Source organism: Manis pentadactyla, chromosome 1 (genome assembly GCF_030020395.1).
Source record: "Manis pentadactyla isolate mManPen7 chromosome 1, mManPen7.hap1, whole genome shotgun sequence".
NCBI lineage: Eukaryota > Metazoa > Chordata > Mammalia > Pholidota > Manidae > Manis > Manis pentadactyla.
In genome coordinates, this window is record NC_080019.1 from 203,777,615 (window position 1) to 203,796,623 (window position 19,009).

At 38.5% G+C, this 19,009-nt stretch overlaps 1 protein-coding gene across 5 annotated transcripts in view; it reads left to right on the plus strand.

Moving 5' to 3' along the window:
- RAF1 (Raf-1 proto-oncogene, serine/threonine kinase) overlaps positions 1-19,009 on the plus strand; it is a 78,201-nt gene that overhangs the window by 46,849 nt on the left and 12,343 nt on the right. For 2 of the 5 annotated variants that reach the window (XM_036911402.2, XM_036911404.2), the window contains exons 2-7: positions 9,340-9,572; positions 13,252-13,364; positions 15,198-15,300; positions 15,605-15,762; positions 17,116-17,214; positions 18,697-18,850. In XM_036911402.2, the coding sequence (XP_036767297.1) occupies positions 9,366-9,572; positions 13,252-13,364; positions 15,198-15,300; positions 15,605-15,762; positions 17,116-17,214; positions 18,697-18,850 (834 nt within the window). In that variant the 5' untranslated portion in view covers positions 9,340-9,365. Of the gene's footprint in view, positions 1-8,980; positions 9,096-9,339; positions 9,573-13,251; positions 13,365-15,197; positions 15,301-15,604; positions 15,763-17,115; positions 17,215-18,696; positions 18,851-19,009 lie in introns of those variants that run through there. The other 3 variants (XM_036911406.2, XM_036911407.2, XM_036911403.2) reach the window with 2 other exon arrangements.

The following is a 19,009-nucleotide window of genomic DNA, read 5'->3' on the forward strand; positions in this document are numbered from 1 at the left end:
CGTGTGTGTACCTGAATCAAAGGTTTCTCAGAATAGTACTTACTACCATGTGTGATATATTCTGCTCTTATTTAATAAAGCTGATCATGACTCAACAAAATGATTTCCTGACCACTAATGGGTCATATCCCACAGTTTGACAAAGTTCTGAGTTGCAATCTAGGAAAGAAACAGACTTGAATTTTTGAACTCCCTTCCCTGAAGCTGGCTGTTAAGAAAGTGTCTATTCTGTCTTTGTTTGAAACATTGTTGTTTATTTTAGTTATGCCACAAAAAGGACCCAAAGAAGTCAACTGAAATCGACCTGCTTCGAGCCCCTGAAACGTTCGGGGCTTGGCCTTTGACTCTTCCTTGAGTCTCCATGTTGCATAATTCAGTGCTACGTGTTTTTCTACTGTAGTTACTTTGTTTGCTCCTTAACTCAGTACTATTTAGAATTTATAAGCCATCTTTTAACTTGGATATAGAAAAGGTATCACTAACTTTATAAAAAGCAATATTCACATAGAGAAATGAAGTTGAGAGAGATGACAACTGAACAAACCATGGTAATAAAAATAGACATTTTGTTACAGAAATACACGGCTTTGAAAAGAGTTACTGTAAAAATCATGAGTTACATGACATTGATGTATGTTTTACATACAAACATATCCTCAAACTCCACTATGTCCAAATGAAGCATGAAGCCAATAAAAGGCAAACTGTTTTGGTGAACCTCCAGAACCGACCACCCTCAAATAATGTAGGCTAGAAATAATAGGTTCAGAGAAAGTGAGATAAACTCCTGATCAAAGAATGGATGACTACAGAAAGCTAAGGCATCTGGCAGTTATTAATAAGTTCTACACTTTTTCTGTCATAAAAACCATCCGCTGTGTCCTTCAAATACTGACTTCGGGGTTAAGCCTATTGTGACAGTTTCTTAAAGAAACAGTAGCCAAAGTGGAGGAAACAGTAGGATAGGATCTGGACTTTTTGATTTCTGAGGTGTTCTTTGATGCTGGGGGTGGGAGGGAGGGAGGGGGAGAGGTCGTGGAATGCAGTAGGAAGCGGTTTGGAACCAGTTGAACCTGAATTCTTCTAGAACAGGCTAGAAGAATTCATATTAAGTAAATTGTAGGCTTCCTAAATAATTTATAGAATTTAGCTATCATAATAAATGAGGTCATGAATATGCTGTTTCTTTTCTGGTAAAAGGTAGATGTTTAGTCTTGTAGAATTCAAATGCTTAAGCTGTCTCACCAGATTAAGTGTTTAAGGTCAAGGAACTTTTGTGATAATAAAGCTACTATTTTATACATGTGAGGAGAGTTACCTTAAAAAAGATTATTTTATTACTGGACAGAAATTAGCTTTTAAAATTAGATTCCATATAAACTTTTTGTTACCAAAGTTAACCTCAAATGGAAAATCTAATAATCCTCCTTTAAACAAAACATTTTTAGTAAGGCTTGTAAAGGTGGACCAAAAAGTACTTTGCAAACATTTTTAACTTATCTTTTGTTGGGTTTACTTTTGACACTTCACAACACATATAGTCCTTTAAAAGTGTACTGGTGACAGACAGATGGCATTGGCCCCATTCTTACATTATGGAAAATAATTTTTTTATCAGTGAATCCCAAACTACTTAAAAATAAAAGTAAAATACACTCCCTGTTTAAAACTTAAAAGATTTTTTTAAAATTAAAGTATTGTTGATATACAATCTTACTTGGTTTCAAATACACAATACAGTGGTTCAGCAGTTACCAATTGTTATCGGTAATGTCACGGAATCATTAACTGTATTCTCCGTGCTGTACTGCCATCCCCATGACCATCTTATATCATGATTGTGAATTATTGTGCCCCTTTATCTCCTTCCCCTCCCCTTTGGTAACCTTAGTCCCTTCTCAATGTCTGAGTCTACTGCTATTTTGTTCCTTCTGTTTAGCTTTGTTTTTATATTCCACAAATAAGTGAAATCATATGGTATTTGTCATTCTCTGCCTGGCTTATTTCACTGAGTGTAATACCTTCTAGATCCATCCATGTTGCAAATGGCAGGATTACTTTTCTTTTTATGGCTGAATAATATTCCACTGTGTATACATATGAAAGATTTCTTTTTCAAAAGTTCTCTTGGGCAAACCAAAGTAGGGTTTTTTTATAGCTTCAGATAGTATTTTTCCTAGATAACGATGTCTGGATAAATCCTTAAATTAGGCCCTTAGTCAGTGTGTAGGGGGCAGCATCTTTTCCTGGAATGTCTTGTTTTTGTAAACCAGTCCTTCTTTAAATTGTTCCTAGTTTAGTTCCATGGCTTTGGCTCTGAAGTAGTTTACAGTTTTCACATATAATGCTGCAGTAAATATTCCTGTGTGTTTTTGTTGTGCTGGATTTTTTTTCTCCTTGTAGGATAGATTGTCAAATAGTATGTGAATTTAAATATTTAAATAGTTAACAGAAACTATTAGATTGTTAGACTGTTGTGGTTTGCACTTTTACCAGCAAGTGTAATGAGAGGGAGATTTCTTTAAATGCTTATGATGGATGTTTTCAATCTTTTAAATTTTATAAATCTGATAATCGTACTCTCAATATTTGCATTTCTCTCTATATAAACATTTGTGTCCATGGCCTTTGTGTTTCTGTCCTATGAGTTTAATTCCCTGTCTTTCTCTGTGGCCTTAGTCATCTCTTTCTAGTTAATTTTCAGGAGTTCTTTGTATATTAGGAATAGTAATCCTTTATAGGGCATATATATGTCTTTTTTTTTTTTTAATGATTGATTTCTTTTACCATAGTGAATTTCTCCATTCATAAGAGAATGCATTTATTTTGCAACTTTTCTTTGGAACTGTGAATGATCTTTCACATTCAGAAACTGATTTCTACTTTGGATTATCTGGTTTTTGTATGTCTCTAGGTGTGTAGATGCAGGTGTATTTTTTGACTTAGAGCATTTGGTCAACAGATCAGAGGGAGAAATCATCATATTAGAAGCTAGATTTACATTTATGTTTCATCTGTGTTGACAGTTGAGAGTAGTGTCAATGGCGCTTCTGAATATCTCATTAAAATTGAAGCATATTGCTGTATGTTTTTAAATTTTTTAGTGAAATATTGTGATATATACAATCTTATATTGGTTTCAGATGTACAACACAGTGCTTCAGCAGTTACCCGTATTATTAAATCCTCACCCCCATTAGTGCAGTTACTATCTGTCAACATAGGAAGATGTTACAGAATAATTAACTGCTGTATTCTCCATGCTGTACTACATTCCTCATGACCAGCTTATATTATGATTGAGAATTTTTGTGTCCTTTTATCCCCCTTCCCCCACCCCCACCTTTCCCCCACCTCTCCCACATTGTAACCACTAGCCCCTTCTCAGTGTCTGTGAGTTTACTGCTATTTTGTTCATTCTGTTTGGCTTAGTTTTTTTTTTTTTTTTTTCATTAAGGAGTCATTGATATACACACTTGAGAAGGTTTCACATGAAAAACATTGTGGTTACTACATTCACCCATATTATCAAGTTCCCCCCATGCCCCATTGAAGTCACTGTCCATCAGTGTAGTAAGATGCCACAGAGTCACTACTTGTCTTCTCTGTGCTACAGTTTTTCCCGTGACCACCCCCTCTACACCATGTGCACTAATCATAATACCCCTCAGTCCCCTTCTCCCTCCCTCCCCACCCACCCATCCTTCCCCTTCCCCTTCCCCTTCCCCTTTGGTAACCGCTGGTCCCTTCTTGGAGTCTGTGAGTCTGCTGCTGTTTTGTTCCTTCAGTTTTTCTTCGTTGTTATACTCCACAAATGAGTGAAATCATTTGGCACTTGTCTTTCTCAGCTTGGCTTATTTCACTGAGCATAATACCCTCGAGGTCCATCCATGTTGTTGCAGATGGTAGGATATGTTTCTTCTCATAGCTGAATAGTATTCCATTGTGTATATATACCACATCTTCATTTTCCATTCATCTATTGATGGACACTTAGGTTGCTTCCATATCTTGGCTATTGTAAATAGTGCTGCAATAAACATAGGGGTGCATATGTCTTTTTGAATCTGAGAACTTGTTTTCTTTGGGTAAATTCCTAGGAGTGGAATTCCAGGTCAAATGGTATATCTATTTTTAGTTTTTTAGGAGCGTCCATATTGCTTTCCACAATGGTTGAACTAATTTACATTCCCACCAACAGTGTTGGAGGGTTCCCCTTTCTCCGCATTCTTGACAGCATTTGTTGATCCTTGTTTTTTTTGATGTTGGCCATTCTAACTGGTGTGAGGTGATATCTCATTGTGGTTTTAATTTACATTCCCCTGATAATTAGCAATGTGGAGCATCTTTTCATGTGCCTGTTGGCCATCTGAATTTCTTTGGAGAATTGTCTGTTCATATCCTCTGCCCATTTTTAATAGGGTTGTTTGCTTTTTGGGTGTTGAGGCATGTGAGTTCTTTATATATTTTGGATGTTAACCCCTTATTGTATGAATTGTTTACATATATATTCTCCCATACTGTAGGGTGTCTTTTCCTGCTGATGGAGTCCTTTGCTGTACAGAGGCTTTTTAGTTTGATGTAGTCCCACTTGTTCACTTTGTATTTTGTTTCTCTTGTCTGAGATGTGTCCAGGAAAAAAAATTGCTCATACTTATGTAGAGATTTTTTACTATGTTGTCTTCTAAGAGTTTTATGGTTTCATGACTTACATTCAGGTCTTCGATCCATTTTGAGTTTACTTTTGTGTATGGAGGTGGACAGTCTTCCAGTTTCATTCTCTTGCATGTAGCTGTCCAGTTTTGCCAACACCAGTTGTTGATGAGGCTGTCTTTTCCCCATTGTATATTCATGGTTCCTTTATCACATATTAATTGACCATGTATGTGTGGGTTTTTTTTTTTTTTTTTTTTTTGGTATCACACTTCAGAATTTATTCATTAAAACATCAGATTTCCAGGAGAGTTTAAAAGAGGGAAGGAAGGAAAGAAGGAAGGAGAGAGAAAGAGAAAGAATGAGAGAGAGAGAAAGAGAGAGAGAGAGAGAGAAGGGAAGGGAGGAGGGAGGAAGGGAGGAAGGGTATGTGTGGGTTTTTATCTGAGGGCTCTATTCTGTTCTATAAATCTATGGGTCTGTTCAATTGCCAGTGCCGTACTGATTATTGTAGCTTTGTATTATAGCTTGAAGTTAGGGAGCATAATCCCCTCCAGCTTTTTTCTTCTTTCTCAGGCTTGCTTTGGCTGTTGGGGGTCTTTTGTGGTCCCATATGAATTTTAGAACTATTTGTGCTAGTTCATTGAAAAATGCTGTTGGTATTTTGATAGGGATTCCATTGAATCTGTAAATTGCTTTGGGCTGGATGGCCATTTTGACAATGTTAATTCTTCCTATCCATGAGCATGGGATAGATTTCCATTTATTGGTGTCTTCTTTAATTTCTCTCAGTAGTGTCATACAGTTTTCAGAACACAGGTCTTTCACCTCCTTGGTTAGGTTTATTCTTGGCATTTTATTCTTTTTGATGCAACTGTAAATGGAGTTGTTTTCCTCATTTCTCTTTCGGCCTGTTTGTTGGTAGTATATAGGAATGCAAGAGATTTCTGTATATTAATTGTGTATCCTGCAACTTTGCTGAATTCAGTTATTAGTTCTAATAGTTTTTTGGTGGAGTCTTTAAGGTTTTCTATGTACAATATCATGTAATCTGCACATAGTGACAGCATAACTTCCTTCTTACCAATTTGGATGCCTTTTTTCTCTTTGATTTCTGATTGCCATGGCTAGGACTCCAGTACTCTGTTGAATAAGAGTGGTGAGAGTGGACATCCTTGTTTTGTTCCTGATCTTAGAGGAAAAGTTTTCAGCTTTTCACCATTAAGTAATGATGTTAACTTTTTGTTGTATATGGCCTTTATTATGTTGAGGAACATACCCTCTATACCCATTTTGTTGAAAGTTTTTATCATGAGTGGATGGTGACTTTTGTCAAATGATTTTTCATCATCTATTGAGATGGTATTGTAGTTTTTATCCTCTTTTTGTTAATGTTGTGTATGATATGATTGTTTTATGAATATTATACAATCATTGCATCACTGGAATAAATCCCACTTGGTTGTGATGGATGATCTTTTTGATGTATTTTTGAACTCATTTTGCTAATATGCTACTGTACGGGTTTTAGAAGATGCTTCTTTTTTGTGTTCAGGTGTGTGTCTTTTAGTAAATTGATTAAGGAATATGTTAGCATAGTGCTTCCTAAAATGAACAAGTTAGAGGTGTACCTATCATTCCTGGGGCAACTGGTAGAGCTCTTGGCCTTTTTGGACTTCTGTTTACCTCATTCTGTCTCACAAATGTCCATCATTTTGTATGAGTGACATGAAAAAGGTTAGGAAGCACTGACTTGGTGTGCTTCTTAGCCTGTAAGTGGCCTAGATGTAGACATGGAAAAATAAAAATTATGGTGATAAATAATCTGTAACTTGAGAATTAAAGTGAGTTTGTTTTTATTTTGTCACATTAATAACAATTATTGTAGTATGTTCTCTACTAAGGGTCAGCACTTTTATTTTCTAAGTGCCTATAAGACTTAGAATTCACAATAAAATAACCATGTTCTTAAACTTAGAGTACATTTGAGTCTTGTGAGTTCTTTAGCCAATAGATTATAATACAATCTCCCCCTTGTATCCCCCCCTACTACAATCCCCATTAAGTACAGAATGTAATTTTTGTAGTTTGTCTTTTGCTGAATGATGGGCGTTTTTTTAAAAGTGTGCTAACAAATGGAGATTGAATTCACATTTACTAGTTCTCAACAGTTCTCTTCTATAAAAAATTTAAATTTTTTGCAGCATTATTCTGATTCCTAACTTAATTCATTTAATTAATTCATTTAATAAATATTTGAGTGCCTTCATGTTCCAAGTATCGTATCAGGAACTAAGAATATAGCAGTGAGCAAGATTTGGTGTAGTCCTGCCCTCCTGAAGCAGGAGGAGGGTGGGGGGTTACTGACCAGAATCTGTGAACAGTGTAACATAATAGTAAATGCAATGAAGAAAATAAGAAAGGGTTATTTTGATGGGGGGAGGGGACCCAAGTCTTTTGGCTAGGGTGGCTGGGGAAAGTAACCTTAATGATGTGAAAAGGCCAACTTGCTTGTTTCTGAAAGTTTCAGCCTTCCAGGAGAAAGGAACGAGAAGTTCAAAAGTCCTGAAGTCTGGCATGAGGGTGTGAAGCTGGCATGTTCAGAAACAAGGAGTTTAGCTTTTATTCTGAGTCTTAAACAGGGGAGGGACATGATGACTTGCATTTTTAGGATTGCTTTGGCTGCTCTTTGTTTATAGGTCATAGGAGCCACATCAGATGAGGCTTCTCTGTTTCTCTCATCTGGCTTTTGAAATCCTTCCCCTCTTCCTCTTTAGGGGGAAAAAAGATCTAGAGAAAAGAGGAGCTGGAGGTGCCTGTAAGAAGTGACCTCATGGTTCCCAAGGGGGAAAGTGAGTTAGGAGTGTGTCGGTACTCAATGTTTAGATGCCAGAGAGGGTAGGGCAGTGTGTCGTGGCCCTGCAACTAAGGCTGTGGAAGTTTGTCCTGCCCCTCCCCCTTACACAAATAAAATAGGCTCATACAAATTTATAGAATAATAGAAAAGTACAAAGCAAAAAGTAAATAGATATTATATAAAAAGGAAAAATTGTTCATAATCCTGCTGAAATAATCACTTAGTAATTTATTCCAGATTTTCTTAACCTCTTTATGATTCTAGATTTTCTGCCCTCTTTCTACATTAATATAAAACAGGTTCAAATTATATTTTTCATTTTTTCTTTCATCAGATCTACTTCATTTAGTACATGGATATTAACATGATTTGTTTGATCATTGTTAGATATTTGTTTTGTTCCCCCAATTTTTCAAGGCTATGTGGACAATGCTGTAGTGAAGATGCTTGTACATACATCTTTATACACTTACCTTATACTTCTGTAGGATAAGTTCCTAAAGTGGAATTGAGTTACTAAATCAATCTTCAAGAACATTTCAGAATTTTAGTAGTTACTACCATGTTCTCCAAAAGGTTGTGCCAAGACTGTGAGAGAGTACACCATGCTGTGATCTTGAATCTCTAAACCTCTCTGGTTTGCTCAACTGTCAACTAAGAATTGTTAATATCTATTGTCCCCTCTTGATTCAGGCATGTGTATGATGTGAGAAAGAGCTTAGCACATAGTGGGTATTCAGACAGAAGCTTCTGTTTGAAAACGAGAGGTTTGAATTAAAGTCTTTTAATTTTAAACAGTTTTTAATTTAATTCTTTACCTCCTTGAGGAGTAGGTTGGATAATATAAGTGGGATGTATACAGTATATACTGTCTCATAATAGTAGGCACCTAGAAAATTGCTGGACAAAATTTTTTTAAATAGGAAGGCTTGAGAAGGATGGGATTCCCGTTTTCCCACAAACCTCTCACTTGTGTGTGTTTGCTGACTTGCAGCCATGCCAGGGCATTGCGTGGCCTCACTGCGTGGTGTCTGACTTACTGTCATCGTGAGACTGTGCGTACTTGTTGCAGTTTTCTTGCTGACAGATTAGAACACTAGGTTATTTTTGGTTAGGTGACTGTTTCTTCTTGCTTCTGTTTATAAGCTTTGTTTCTGAACCAAAACTGAGCTCTGAACATTATGATGGGAAGTTCATGGACTTTAAATTTAAAGAGATACAGCATCTGGTTATTTTACCTTTCACCTGGGTGTTCTTGGGCAAGTAGCGTAATTTTTCTGTGCCTTACTTGTTTAAAAAATAAAGGGTAGATGGAGGAAGGGATTTAAAATCTTTGGGGCCCTTATACAAATTAAATGAGATAATTTATATGTAAAGTGTCTAACACATATCCTAGAAATATTGATTCCTTTTCCTTTAAGGCAGAAAGTAAGGGCTTATGCCTTTTTTTTGTATTTCTCATAGTACTAATGAACTAGTCATACTCAAGGCTCATTGCTCATGCTTAATAAGTAATAACGCAGAAGAGAAATGCAACTGAAGAAGAATTAGACTAGAAGTCAGGAGACCTGGGCTCGTGTTTCAGGTTGGTTTTTAACTGATGGTATAGCCCTTGATGAGTCTATTTTAATCTCCCCATTTTGCTTATTTTTGAGTTGTCTATAAAATATTTTATTGAAATATACTAATATAGAAGTTTTCTGATTTATTCAAGTAGAGGGTATCACTTTAAGAAAGCCCACAGGCCAGTATTTTCACATTTATTTGATATTGTGTTGCTGAGTTTTTTGCCTTTGTTCTACAATTACAGTTACTTGTCTTCTTACCAGGTTTAAGTGTTGTGTGAGCTGCATCAATGGAGCACATACAGGGGGCCTGGAGGACCATCAGCAACGGCTTTGGAGTGAGAGACGCAGTGTTTGATGGCCCCAGCTGCGTCTCCCCCACAATAGCTCAGCAGTTCGGCTTCCAGCGCCGGGCATCAGATGATGGCAAACTTACAGACTCTTCAAAGACAAGCAACACTATCCGTGTTTTCTTGCCAAACAAGCAAAGAACAGTGGTATGTTGAACATTGCTCTCAAAAAATTTAGCTGTCCACCTGCCTATAGAAAACATATACAGATCATGTTGCCTACCTTATACGTAGGGAAAATCTTCACTGTCCCTTAGGGTCTTCTTATTTTTTTGTTTTTTTATTATAAAATATTTTTTTCCTTAGGGTCTTTTTATTTGACTTTTCACCTGCAGGTTTTACTGTTATATATTGCTGTGTCCTTCCACATCCTCTGCCTTTTCTCCCACCCCATTACTCTTGCTTGGAATTGTCTTCTTTTATAACAAAAAATATATTCTTATGGGGGTGTATTTCAGAGACTTACCTTTGAAAAGCTCCCTTGGACCTTTCCAGCTCACTTTGAAAAATTACTTTCTTCTGAACATTAAAACAAAATGTTCACATAAAGTTTTTTGGATGTTAGAATCAAGTGTATAGAAGGAAATAAGATTATTTTGGTGAATTTCATAGGCCCCAGGCAAAGCTGGAGGTGGTTTAGAAATCCCAGTGCCTTCCCTGTTCCCAGGCCCTGGCACCAGCCAGTTGTTTCTGCAGAGTTTATTTTTGTAGTGTCAGCAACAGATTCATATTGGCACCATGGCAGGGCACTGCTGCTTGGTTTTCTGACACAAGACTCCAATTTTTCTAAGAAATTACTGCTCAGAAAATTTTCCTACTATCCTGGTGAGAAAAAAACCCACTTGGCTGAAACAGAAAAGTGAAGTTCTAATTTTGTGTGGTGGGACATTTAAGAAAACCTTAGTTCAAAACTTGTACACCTCCTCATTAACCACCCTTCTTCGTTCTTTGTGTGAAATCAGTATTGTGTTTTTTTCTGCGTACCTAGGTAAGGCAAGATTCCCAGGTCCCAGTCCAAGATTGGGAAGTCCAGTCCAAAGTTCTGTCAGTTTCTAACAACTCTTAACTCTCCCAGTTTTACTAATAAATTCCTGTGTATTTCTTCTGTGAACCTAAGGAAGCTCCCAGTTATGGCACTGTATATTTAGGTACATTTTGAACTGAAGGCAAAACTCAAAAGGCATTTAAAATTTAAGTTTGGGCAAATTAATTTTTGTTCCCCTTCTTACAAGTGCAAGTTTAATGGCCAGCAAAAGAAATAGTAATACTCCCCTTACATTTCATTAGTGGTCTTCTAGTTACACAGTGGTTTTCACCTCTTTCTCATTAATCTTTCTAACCTTGAATGGAGAGCCCAGGTGGGACATGTGACCGTGCCGGGTGCTTGCTGCTTCTGGTGCGTCTGTGGCCACCTTCCCCACCATCTGCCACGGCTTGCCTGCAAGACTTTGGCATGAGGATGAAGTGTATGGGCCTTTAATAAGACAAGCAGGACCAGCTTAAATCCTGCATTACCTTTTACTTACTTGCATCATCTAGAAAAGTTACGTAACATTTTGAGCCTCTTGTTTTCTGATCTTTATGAAATGAGGCTCATGCTGAATATAGTAGATAATTCATTAATAAGAAAAATGGTAGCTATGATTATTTGAGTTTTTTTTTTTTTTTTTACAGCTGTGTATCCCCGACAGCATTCATTTGAGCACAGCTGATGGTTGGGAACCAGTGGTTTGGAGGCTTGGCTTCTCCTACAGCTTATGAGAAGGTTCTAGCAGAGAAAGTTAGTTTCTCCTATTTCTTTGACCAGAGATGGACCATTTGTCTCTGGAAGAACCAGCTTCTCTCACCAGGCACCCAGCTTCAAGGGAGCATTGAAGGAGGACGGAGGCTCTTGCTGGCCAGCAGCTGTTTCTGATTATCCCAGGTTGCTTCAGTGCTGGGACCCTTGCAGACTGTCCTCATCACCTAGCAGTCTCCAGAAATTTGTCAAATCTAACCAATTAAAACACAGGGAGGAGAATAACAGAGAGGATGTATATCTGATATAAATAATGCTAGAAATAATAGTTGCTTGTAATAGTAATGAGTAGTAAAAAGTAGTAATAAAAATAGTGTAAATAGTAATTAGCAGTTGCTTGTTTTTAAATTTTTTCTTGTCATTTGTGTTGTAAACCTGTGTCTTGGACTAACTGCTCTTATTTATTCCTGGGTGAGTTGGACCATAGCTGAGGCTGTTAATTACCAGTAACATTACTCTGACAAGCAGGTGAATGTACAGATTTCTGGGCTTCCTTCAGATGAGCCCAATCAGAATCCTTGGGTGTGTTGGAGCAGGGAGACTTGGCATCTGTATTTTCACAAGCTTCTTAGATGATTCTAATGCCAGCCAGTTTGGGAGTGCACTGGATTCGAGGATATGTAAAGAACTGTCTAGCTTTTGGAGTCTGTGACTTTTAATGAAAATTAATGATAAAACACAGATGCCACTTTACAGTTTTCAAAGCACTACTGCCCAGTGTGTGATGTAGGTTATGGGTCTGATAGTGGGGAGTGTTTATTATTCCTTGCCCTCATTCTTGATTTCTTATCTTTGTAATTCAGTACATCTCAGTTTACTTGTTTTGTTTCTGAAAAGCTGGAACTTAGTGGGATCTTTCTAAAGGTATCACTGCTTCAAGAACACTTTAAAAACAAACTTTGTGGAACATTTTGAATGAATATTTAAAAATATTTTAAACCTTTACAATAGATAAAAAACATACACTCACCTCCCTCTGGGAAGAGGCTGGGTTGCTGCTGTTGGCTGGCTCATTTTCCTGCAGCGGAGGAACACCACTGCAAGTGGTTTGCAAGCATCAACAATCTCCATTCTGCTCTCCTTACTGTCCATACTGACTCTAGTGGCCTTACTTTTGACTAGTTGTACTGGCTTTAAAAACAAAATGTATAGGGCTTTTATCAAACTCTCGAGATCTTAGTTGAAATATTCCTATAACTGCTATTCTTAGCTTCCCGGGCACTGACATTTCCTATGAGGCCTCTGAGTACCTGCCCAGCTCTGAGGCCTGGGTGCGGGTCCTGTGGGGGAATGGACGTGGCCAAGGCTGCTGGGAATGTGCTGCCTGGCCATTCACACTGGCAGTGTTGCTTGTCCTGACAGAAGGGCAGGCGCTCTGCCCTCCTGCTTCCTGCATGCCCTCCCTTGCTAGTATGAAGAGCATGTGTGATGGGATTTTGTTAGGAAGATAAGATGTTCTGTGGAAAACAGGTTGAAATAAAGTTTTGGTCAGAAAAACTCATGCTTGTTATAGATTAGATTGGCCTGTTTTCCTTTCTGTGGACAGTCATGCTTGTATGCACATTTCAGCAAGTCCAGCACATGAGAGAGGTGTAAAGGGAAAGCTGAGCGTTTTCTGTCTTCCACCCGCTCTGTCTTAGGTATGCGGCTTTTCACACTCATACAGCATACATAAACGTATAGGTTCCCCACCCTTTAAATGAGCTTATTACTCTTTGTATTATTCTGAAAAATATTTTCCCCCAATTAATACATCACAGACACCCCTTCCTCCAGGTCATTATAAGTCATATGGTAGTGGCCTCATGTGACATGTACAAATATTCCACACTTTATTCAACTACTTGCCTATTGCTGGACATTCTAGTTGTTACCTGTGTATCTGTGTGTGTGTTCAACATTATAAGCAATGTTGTTACAAATCTTCTCCATAGACCCTTATGGACTGGTGCGTCTATCTCTGTGCTCACCTTTCCAAGGGGTGGGGTGCCGCCTGTGTTGGTCCTAAAAGTGGTTGTTTGTTCGTAGGTCAATGTGCGAAATGGAATGAGCTTGCATGATTGCCTTATGAAAGCACTCAAGGTGCGGGGCCTGCAGCCGGAGTGCTGTGCCGTGTTCAGACTGCTCCACGAACACAAAGGGTAAGGACTCAGAAGCCAGTCAGGTCTTCCTTCATGCCAGTAAGGATCTGTTAGCTTGAAACAATAACTGTTCCATTAAAAAAAAATAGCACTTGCTTCCTAAAGAATATTGTGTATTTGTATACCCTGTTTATAAAGAGACAGTTTGGAAAAAATGAAATATAAGAACTTGAGACTGTTGCTTGAACGTTGCATTGAAGGAAAATATGTTAGGTGTTGATAATGTTTCCATAGATGGAAACAGTAACATCAAACAGTATGTTTCTTGAGAGCAAGGATTTTTGTGTTCACTCTAATGCAGTGAACAGAGTGGGTTCTCAGAAAGTGTTTGCACTCTTGTTTGGAGTTAAAGAATGCTATCCTCAAGTGGTTGTAATTGACTCATCCATTTTTATTCAGTTAATGTTTACTGAATCCCAGCAGGTTGACAGACACAGGGCTAAAGGATACAGGAGAGTTTCTGCTTCCAGTGAGATCCACAGTTCATCTTGTTCCTAATAGTGGTGACAAGAGAGAGGCATCCTCTCAGAGGCTAGGAGGAGTAGCTCATGGTGTCAGAACCATCCAGAGCCATTCATGATTCATTATTATTGCCCCCAAATGTGGGGAAATAACTTTATCTTCTTCTTGGAAAGTGCTTGTTCTGTTATTGATCTTCCGCTTACATCTTTCATGATTCAGGGAGCTCTCCCTGGTTTGAGAGAGTAGCCCAGGGAATGAATGTCCTCACCTGGGTGAGCCTAAATTCCCCGACTTAATACCATTCATCTCGCTTAGGAGGCAGTTTGTTGAAATGCAGATGTTTGAAGATGTCAGGCTTATCCAGGCATAGCCTCAACTTGGTCTCCAAGCCAGTCTATGGTGCTCTTTAAAGACCAGAGAGATTCTGCCACAGCGAGGAGTTTGGTCCACTCGGTCCAGGGCTGCCCTGATTTGTAGCTGCCCTAGGTTCCTGTCCCATGGCAGCATTGGAAAACTGGTCAGAAAACAGGGCCTGCCCCATTCTGGCTTTATTAGGGCACAACAGGACTTTGGGGTGTGGAATTTTCCAGACTTTGTATAGGGAATTATATGAAGGAGTGAGTTATTTACTGTTGGGTAACCCGAAAAATGGCTGGAATAGGCTTCTGGCAGATGAAGGGAGTTTGAATGATGCTATATATGTGTTGTTCTCTCTGGACCTGAGAATATTCTTCCATGTGGAGACGGGTCTGATTAACTAGACAAGACATGAGAAAGGAGCTGGGCATTAATTTTTACTTCAGTGTATCTGTTTTTCTGTCTTGTTTAGGCACAGAAAGAGTGGTCTCAAAGTAAGTTTTAAGACAGTTAAGACTCCCATCAACTTATGTTTACAGACCCTGCAAACGACTTTACAGATTTGAGCCCATTAGTAATAGAAAAGTGCATTTCATTTGTGATTCCTTTCTATTTATCTACTAGATTGAAGTAGGCTCGTGAAGATTAATGTCTTCTATTATAACAATATGTATAACCCATTTTATAGGATTTTATAGATTTTAATGTCACAAAGTTATTATCATGGAATTACTGCATTTCATTGTTTAAAGAAAACTTTATTCTGAGAGCACAGTGTCGGAGTTTGTCTGAGCTGGATTACACTCACTGTGAGGCCCTTAGCCCCTCGTTAGGGCCCCAGTTCTGTCCTTTTAAAATTGGGATGATAATGCCCACTTACAGGATTGTTTTATGAATTAAGTAAGTTAGTGCTGCATGGGATTAAGTCTGATGTTTATGTAGCATGAGATAAGTGGTTTAACTTGTTCAGACATTTCCCTTTCATAATACGTTTTTTTAAAAAAAAACCTTTAGTAAAAAAGCACGTTTAGATTGGAATACTGATGCTGCCTCGCTGATTGGAGAAGAACTCCAAGTAGACTTCCTGGATCATGTTCCCCTCACAACACACAACTTTGTAAGTTGCAGATCTCTTTTCACTTTGAGGTGTGTTGGGTGCTTTGGCTGGCATAATAGGACTTCCTCAGAGATGATAAGCATATATATTGTGGCTTCTGGAAGCTCTATCTGTGTCACTGTTTACAGTAAGGCAATTTAGGTTTCATTAGTTGCAGATATACCTTAATCTCTAGGCATGGATTTTATAAATGTTGGAAGTATGACTGTTTATTCCATAAGATCTCTTGGGGCCAAAAAGGAAATTTTTTCTTTTGTCATCTTTCATTTATTCAGCATAATTTATACCTGTGTTCCTGCTCTAGGCTCGGAAGACCTTCCTGAAGCTTGCCTTCTGTGACATCTGTCAGAAGTTCCTGCTAAATGGCTTTCGATGTCAGACTTGTGGCTACAAATTTCACGAGCACTGTAGCACCAAAGTACCTATCATGTGTGTGGACTGGAGTAACATCAGACAGCTCCTGTAAGGCGCCGCCCTTTTTCAAAGAATATATACAGGGCCAGGAAGACAGGAACTCTTGAGGGTGCTTATTATATATTTGACTGACCAATCTGGGTTGTAGATTTATGTAATGAATTGTCATGATCTGGAAACCGTCTGCTTCAGAAACAGGAGAGTCCCGAGACCAGTGAGTTTTAGCGTGGCCTAACTCTCAGACGAGCAGGTAGGACTCTTGTCTCGTCAAACAGACATTGATACACTGTGGTTCAGTGCAGCAGTGAACAAAGGGATATGAAAACCAAAAAGACTTGGCTTTTCTCTTTTAACAATGTCATCTACTCGGTTGCTAGTAGACACTATTTTGTTAAATATGGTGAACAGACCTTTGACATTGAGAACGAGCAGAAAGCAAAGTTGGTGCGATTTTCTTCACCTCAAACTGGACAAAACAGTAAGCATTAGTCTTAAATTGACAGAAATGTAAAACTTTAAAAGACTTTTATCCCTCAAGAGATAAATCAGTTACCAAAATTTCATGTAGGCAAAATATTTTTAGTAAGGCTTAAATAAAAGTACATATTCCAAAGTGCCTTTTAAAAAGTTGTTCTGGGAAAGTGAAAGTCAAAGGTGACGTTATATCCGGTTTTGAGGGTACTAGAAAGACTGGGAATGTCATCATTAAGCAATGGTGGGAACGTCCCTTTTGCTTGGGTGGTAGCCACAGGTTGCTGTTGCAGAGAGAGCTTGTGTAGCGTAAGTGGCATAAGCGTTAGAGTCCATCAGACATGGCTCAGAATCTTAGTGTTGCTCTTAAGTAACTGTGATGACCTCTGAGCCTCATTCACTCATCTGCATGAAGTGGATATTACCTTCCTTGGAGTGTCCTTGTAAGGATTAACTAAGATAACCTGAGAAGTTGCTGAGCTCATCTCATGGACAGAAGATGCTCAATTAATGTATCACTTTTTACTCTTCTGACTTTTGGTGCTGAAGTAATCTTCATATTTCAGTCTTTTCACCTATGTGTGTCCAAGACAGATGTTTCCAGAAAAGCTCTGTGTGGTTTAAGTTATAAAGTACCCTCCTGTAGCTTTAAAAAGCATTTGGTAGAGCCGGTCATTGGAAGAGTATTTCTGAGAAATATACATTAGAGCCCGTGTGTTCACGGCAGATCAGGGTTGTTCACATTTTGTAGTTACATAAACCCAGTCATTTTGGTTGGGGGTCTCTGTATTGTGGGGAGGCCCAAAACAACTGAGGAAAACTGACTAGGGAAAGATGTGTTTGAGTAGCTGTAAGTTTGCAGGACAAGGCAGGCTGACTCTATAAAATGACTGCACGTCTGTAAACCAGTCTTTCTTTGATTTCATTTAGATTGTTCCCAAATTCCACTATTGGTGATACTGGGGTCCCAGCACTGCCTTCTTTGACAATGCGTCGGATGCGAGAGTCTGTTTCTCGGATGCCTGTTAGGTAATTTTTTTTTCACCTACAGTTTTTCTTTTGGAAAGTTATGTTAGGGCTGGTGGGATCGAAATCTTGAATACAAAAACAAGAGTTGTCTGCATTCCCTCCTTTCTGTGTAAACCCCCTGCTACTTCTGTGGAACTTAATATTGGTGTTAGAGCAGAATGTAAAACTTTCTCCTTGTGGGCCTATAGTTCTCATATTTTGGAAAGTAACTCTGATTGCAGTTTCTTCTGTTATCCTAGCATGTCCCTTAATATCTCATCATGCTGTAAAGATGTTAAGATTTTGCCCTCCTTAGTGTGTAGTGAGTTGAGGCTCAGGGAGAAGGTCCCAAAACTATATACAGTGATTTAATAAAAATAAGACTCTGAAATGCTTATTATGGCCTTGCATTTAGAAAACGATGGTAACAGACTCCATCTTTAAAAAATCTAATTCAATTTTAAATGTAAATATCCTTTCTGATGTGCTCTGAGTTTGCACATAGCTTATCTTTGTTTTTCAGCTTTAAAGTCAGAGCTTTGTTGTATTCGTGGCTCAATCAGTATTACACATGAACTTGGAACCTAAAAGATCTGACGTTTCATATGTAGTTGTATAATATTTAATGACCTTTTCAAAAGGGCTGGGATTATTAAAGGCAGCATATCTCAGAATAAGTAATTTGTATTGGAATGATACCTGGATATATATTTGTGTATGATTTTTATTTTTCTTGATAATTTGAAAAGCATGTCTGACCAAAAACTGTACTTTTGAATATTTCATAGAAGAAACCAGGCCTCTGAAGGCTTAAACACTGAATTACCTGGGAAGGCAGTTTTTCAAGATAATAGAACAATTTCTTTTAGGAAAAAAAATAGCCTTTTATCTCTTGAACTCATGCTTGATGTTAACTTGGATTTGAACAACACTGAGAGTAAGCTTTAGAGCAAATAATCAAACTGTACTACTTAGTAGGGTTCATGATGCTCTGGTGGGGGCCTGGTGTTGGCATAAGAGGCCAGTGATTGGTTTGCAGTTAGGCACTGCCACCTGACAGTGAATTCACATTAATTTACTTTGTGAGCTGATGATGAGCAAAGAGGCTGCACAATGGATAAAATTTAGTCTCTAGATTAAACTGGGCAGGTTCCAGCTCACCTGGTAGGTGGCTGGCAGGTATGGTTGGCACATGCTGATATGTTCTTTCCCAAAGATGGTCTAACAACATTGGCGTGCTCTGTAGTGGTGATTTATTAAAAAGAAGAAAACATAATTATTCTTCACATGTGAATTTCCAAGCACATATATTATTTCCTTTTCAAAAACTTGCATATGGAAGTACCTAGAAGAAATTGTTTAAATGGTGCATATTGAAACATTTTGTCAAAGGTTGTAGTACAAACGGGGTTTTCCTGAGTATGTTAATGAAGTAGGTAGTTAACTTTACCAGTGGGGAGGCCTGAGTGTCAACATGGACTTTTCTTTCTCCTCCTCACCTAGTTCCCAGCACAGATACTCCACACCCCATGCCTTCACCTTCAACACCTCCAGTCCCTCCTCTGAAGGTTCCCTTTCCCAGAGGCAGAGATCAACATCCACACCCAATGTCCATATGGTCAGCACCACCCTGCCTGTGGACAGTAGGATGATCGAGGTAACAGGGCCCCAGGGGGTGGTGAGGAGTAGCAGTTAGTTGTTTAGGTGGGGTGGAGTGTCCTGTCAAGAGAATTTGGGGTTTCAGAGCTGATCAGGAATGCTGCCGCTCTTTCTGAGGTCTCTGGACTTCCTGAATTTCTTTTTTATCCACTTCTTC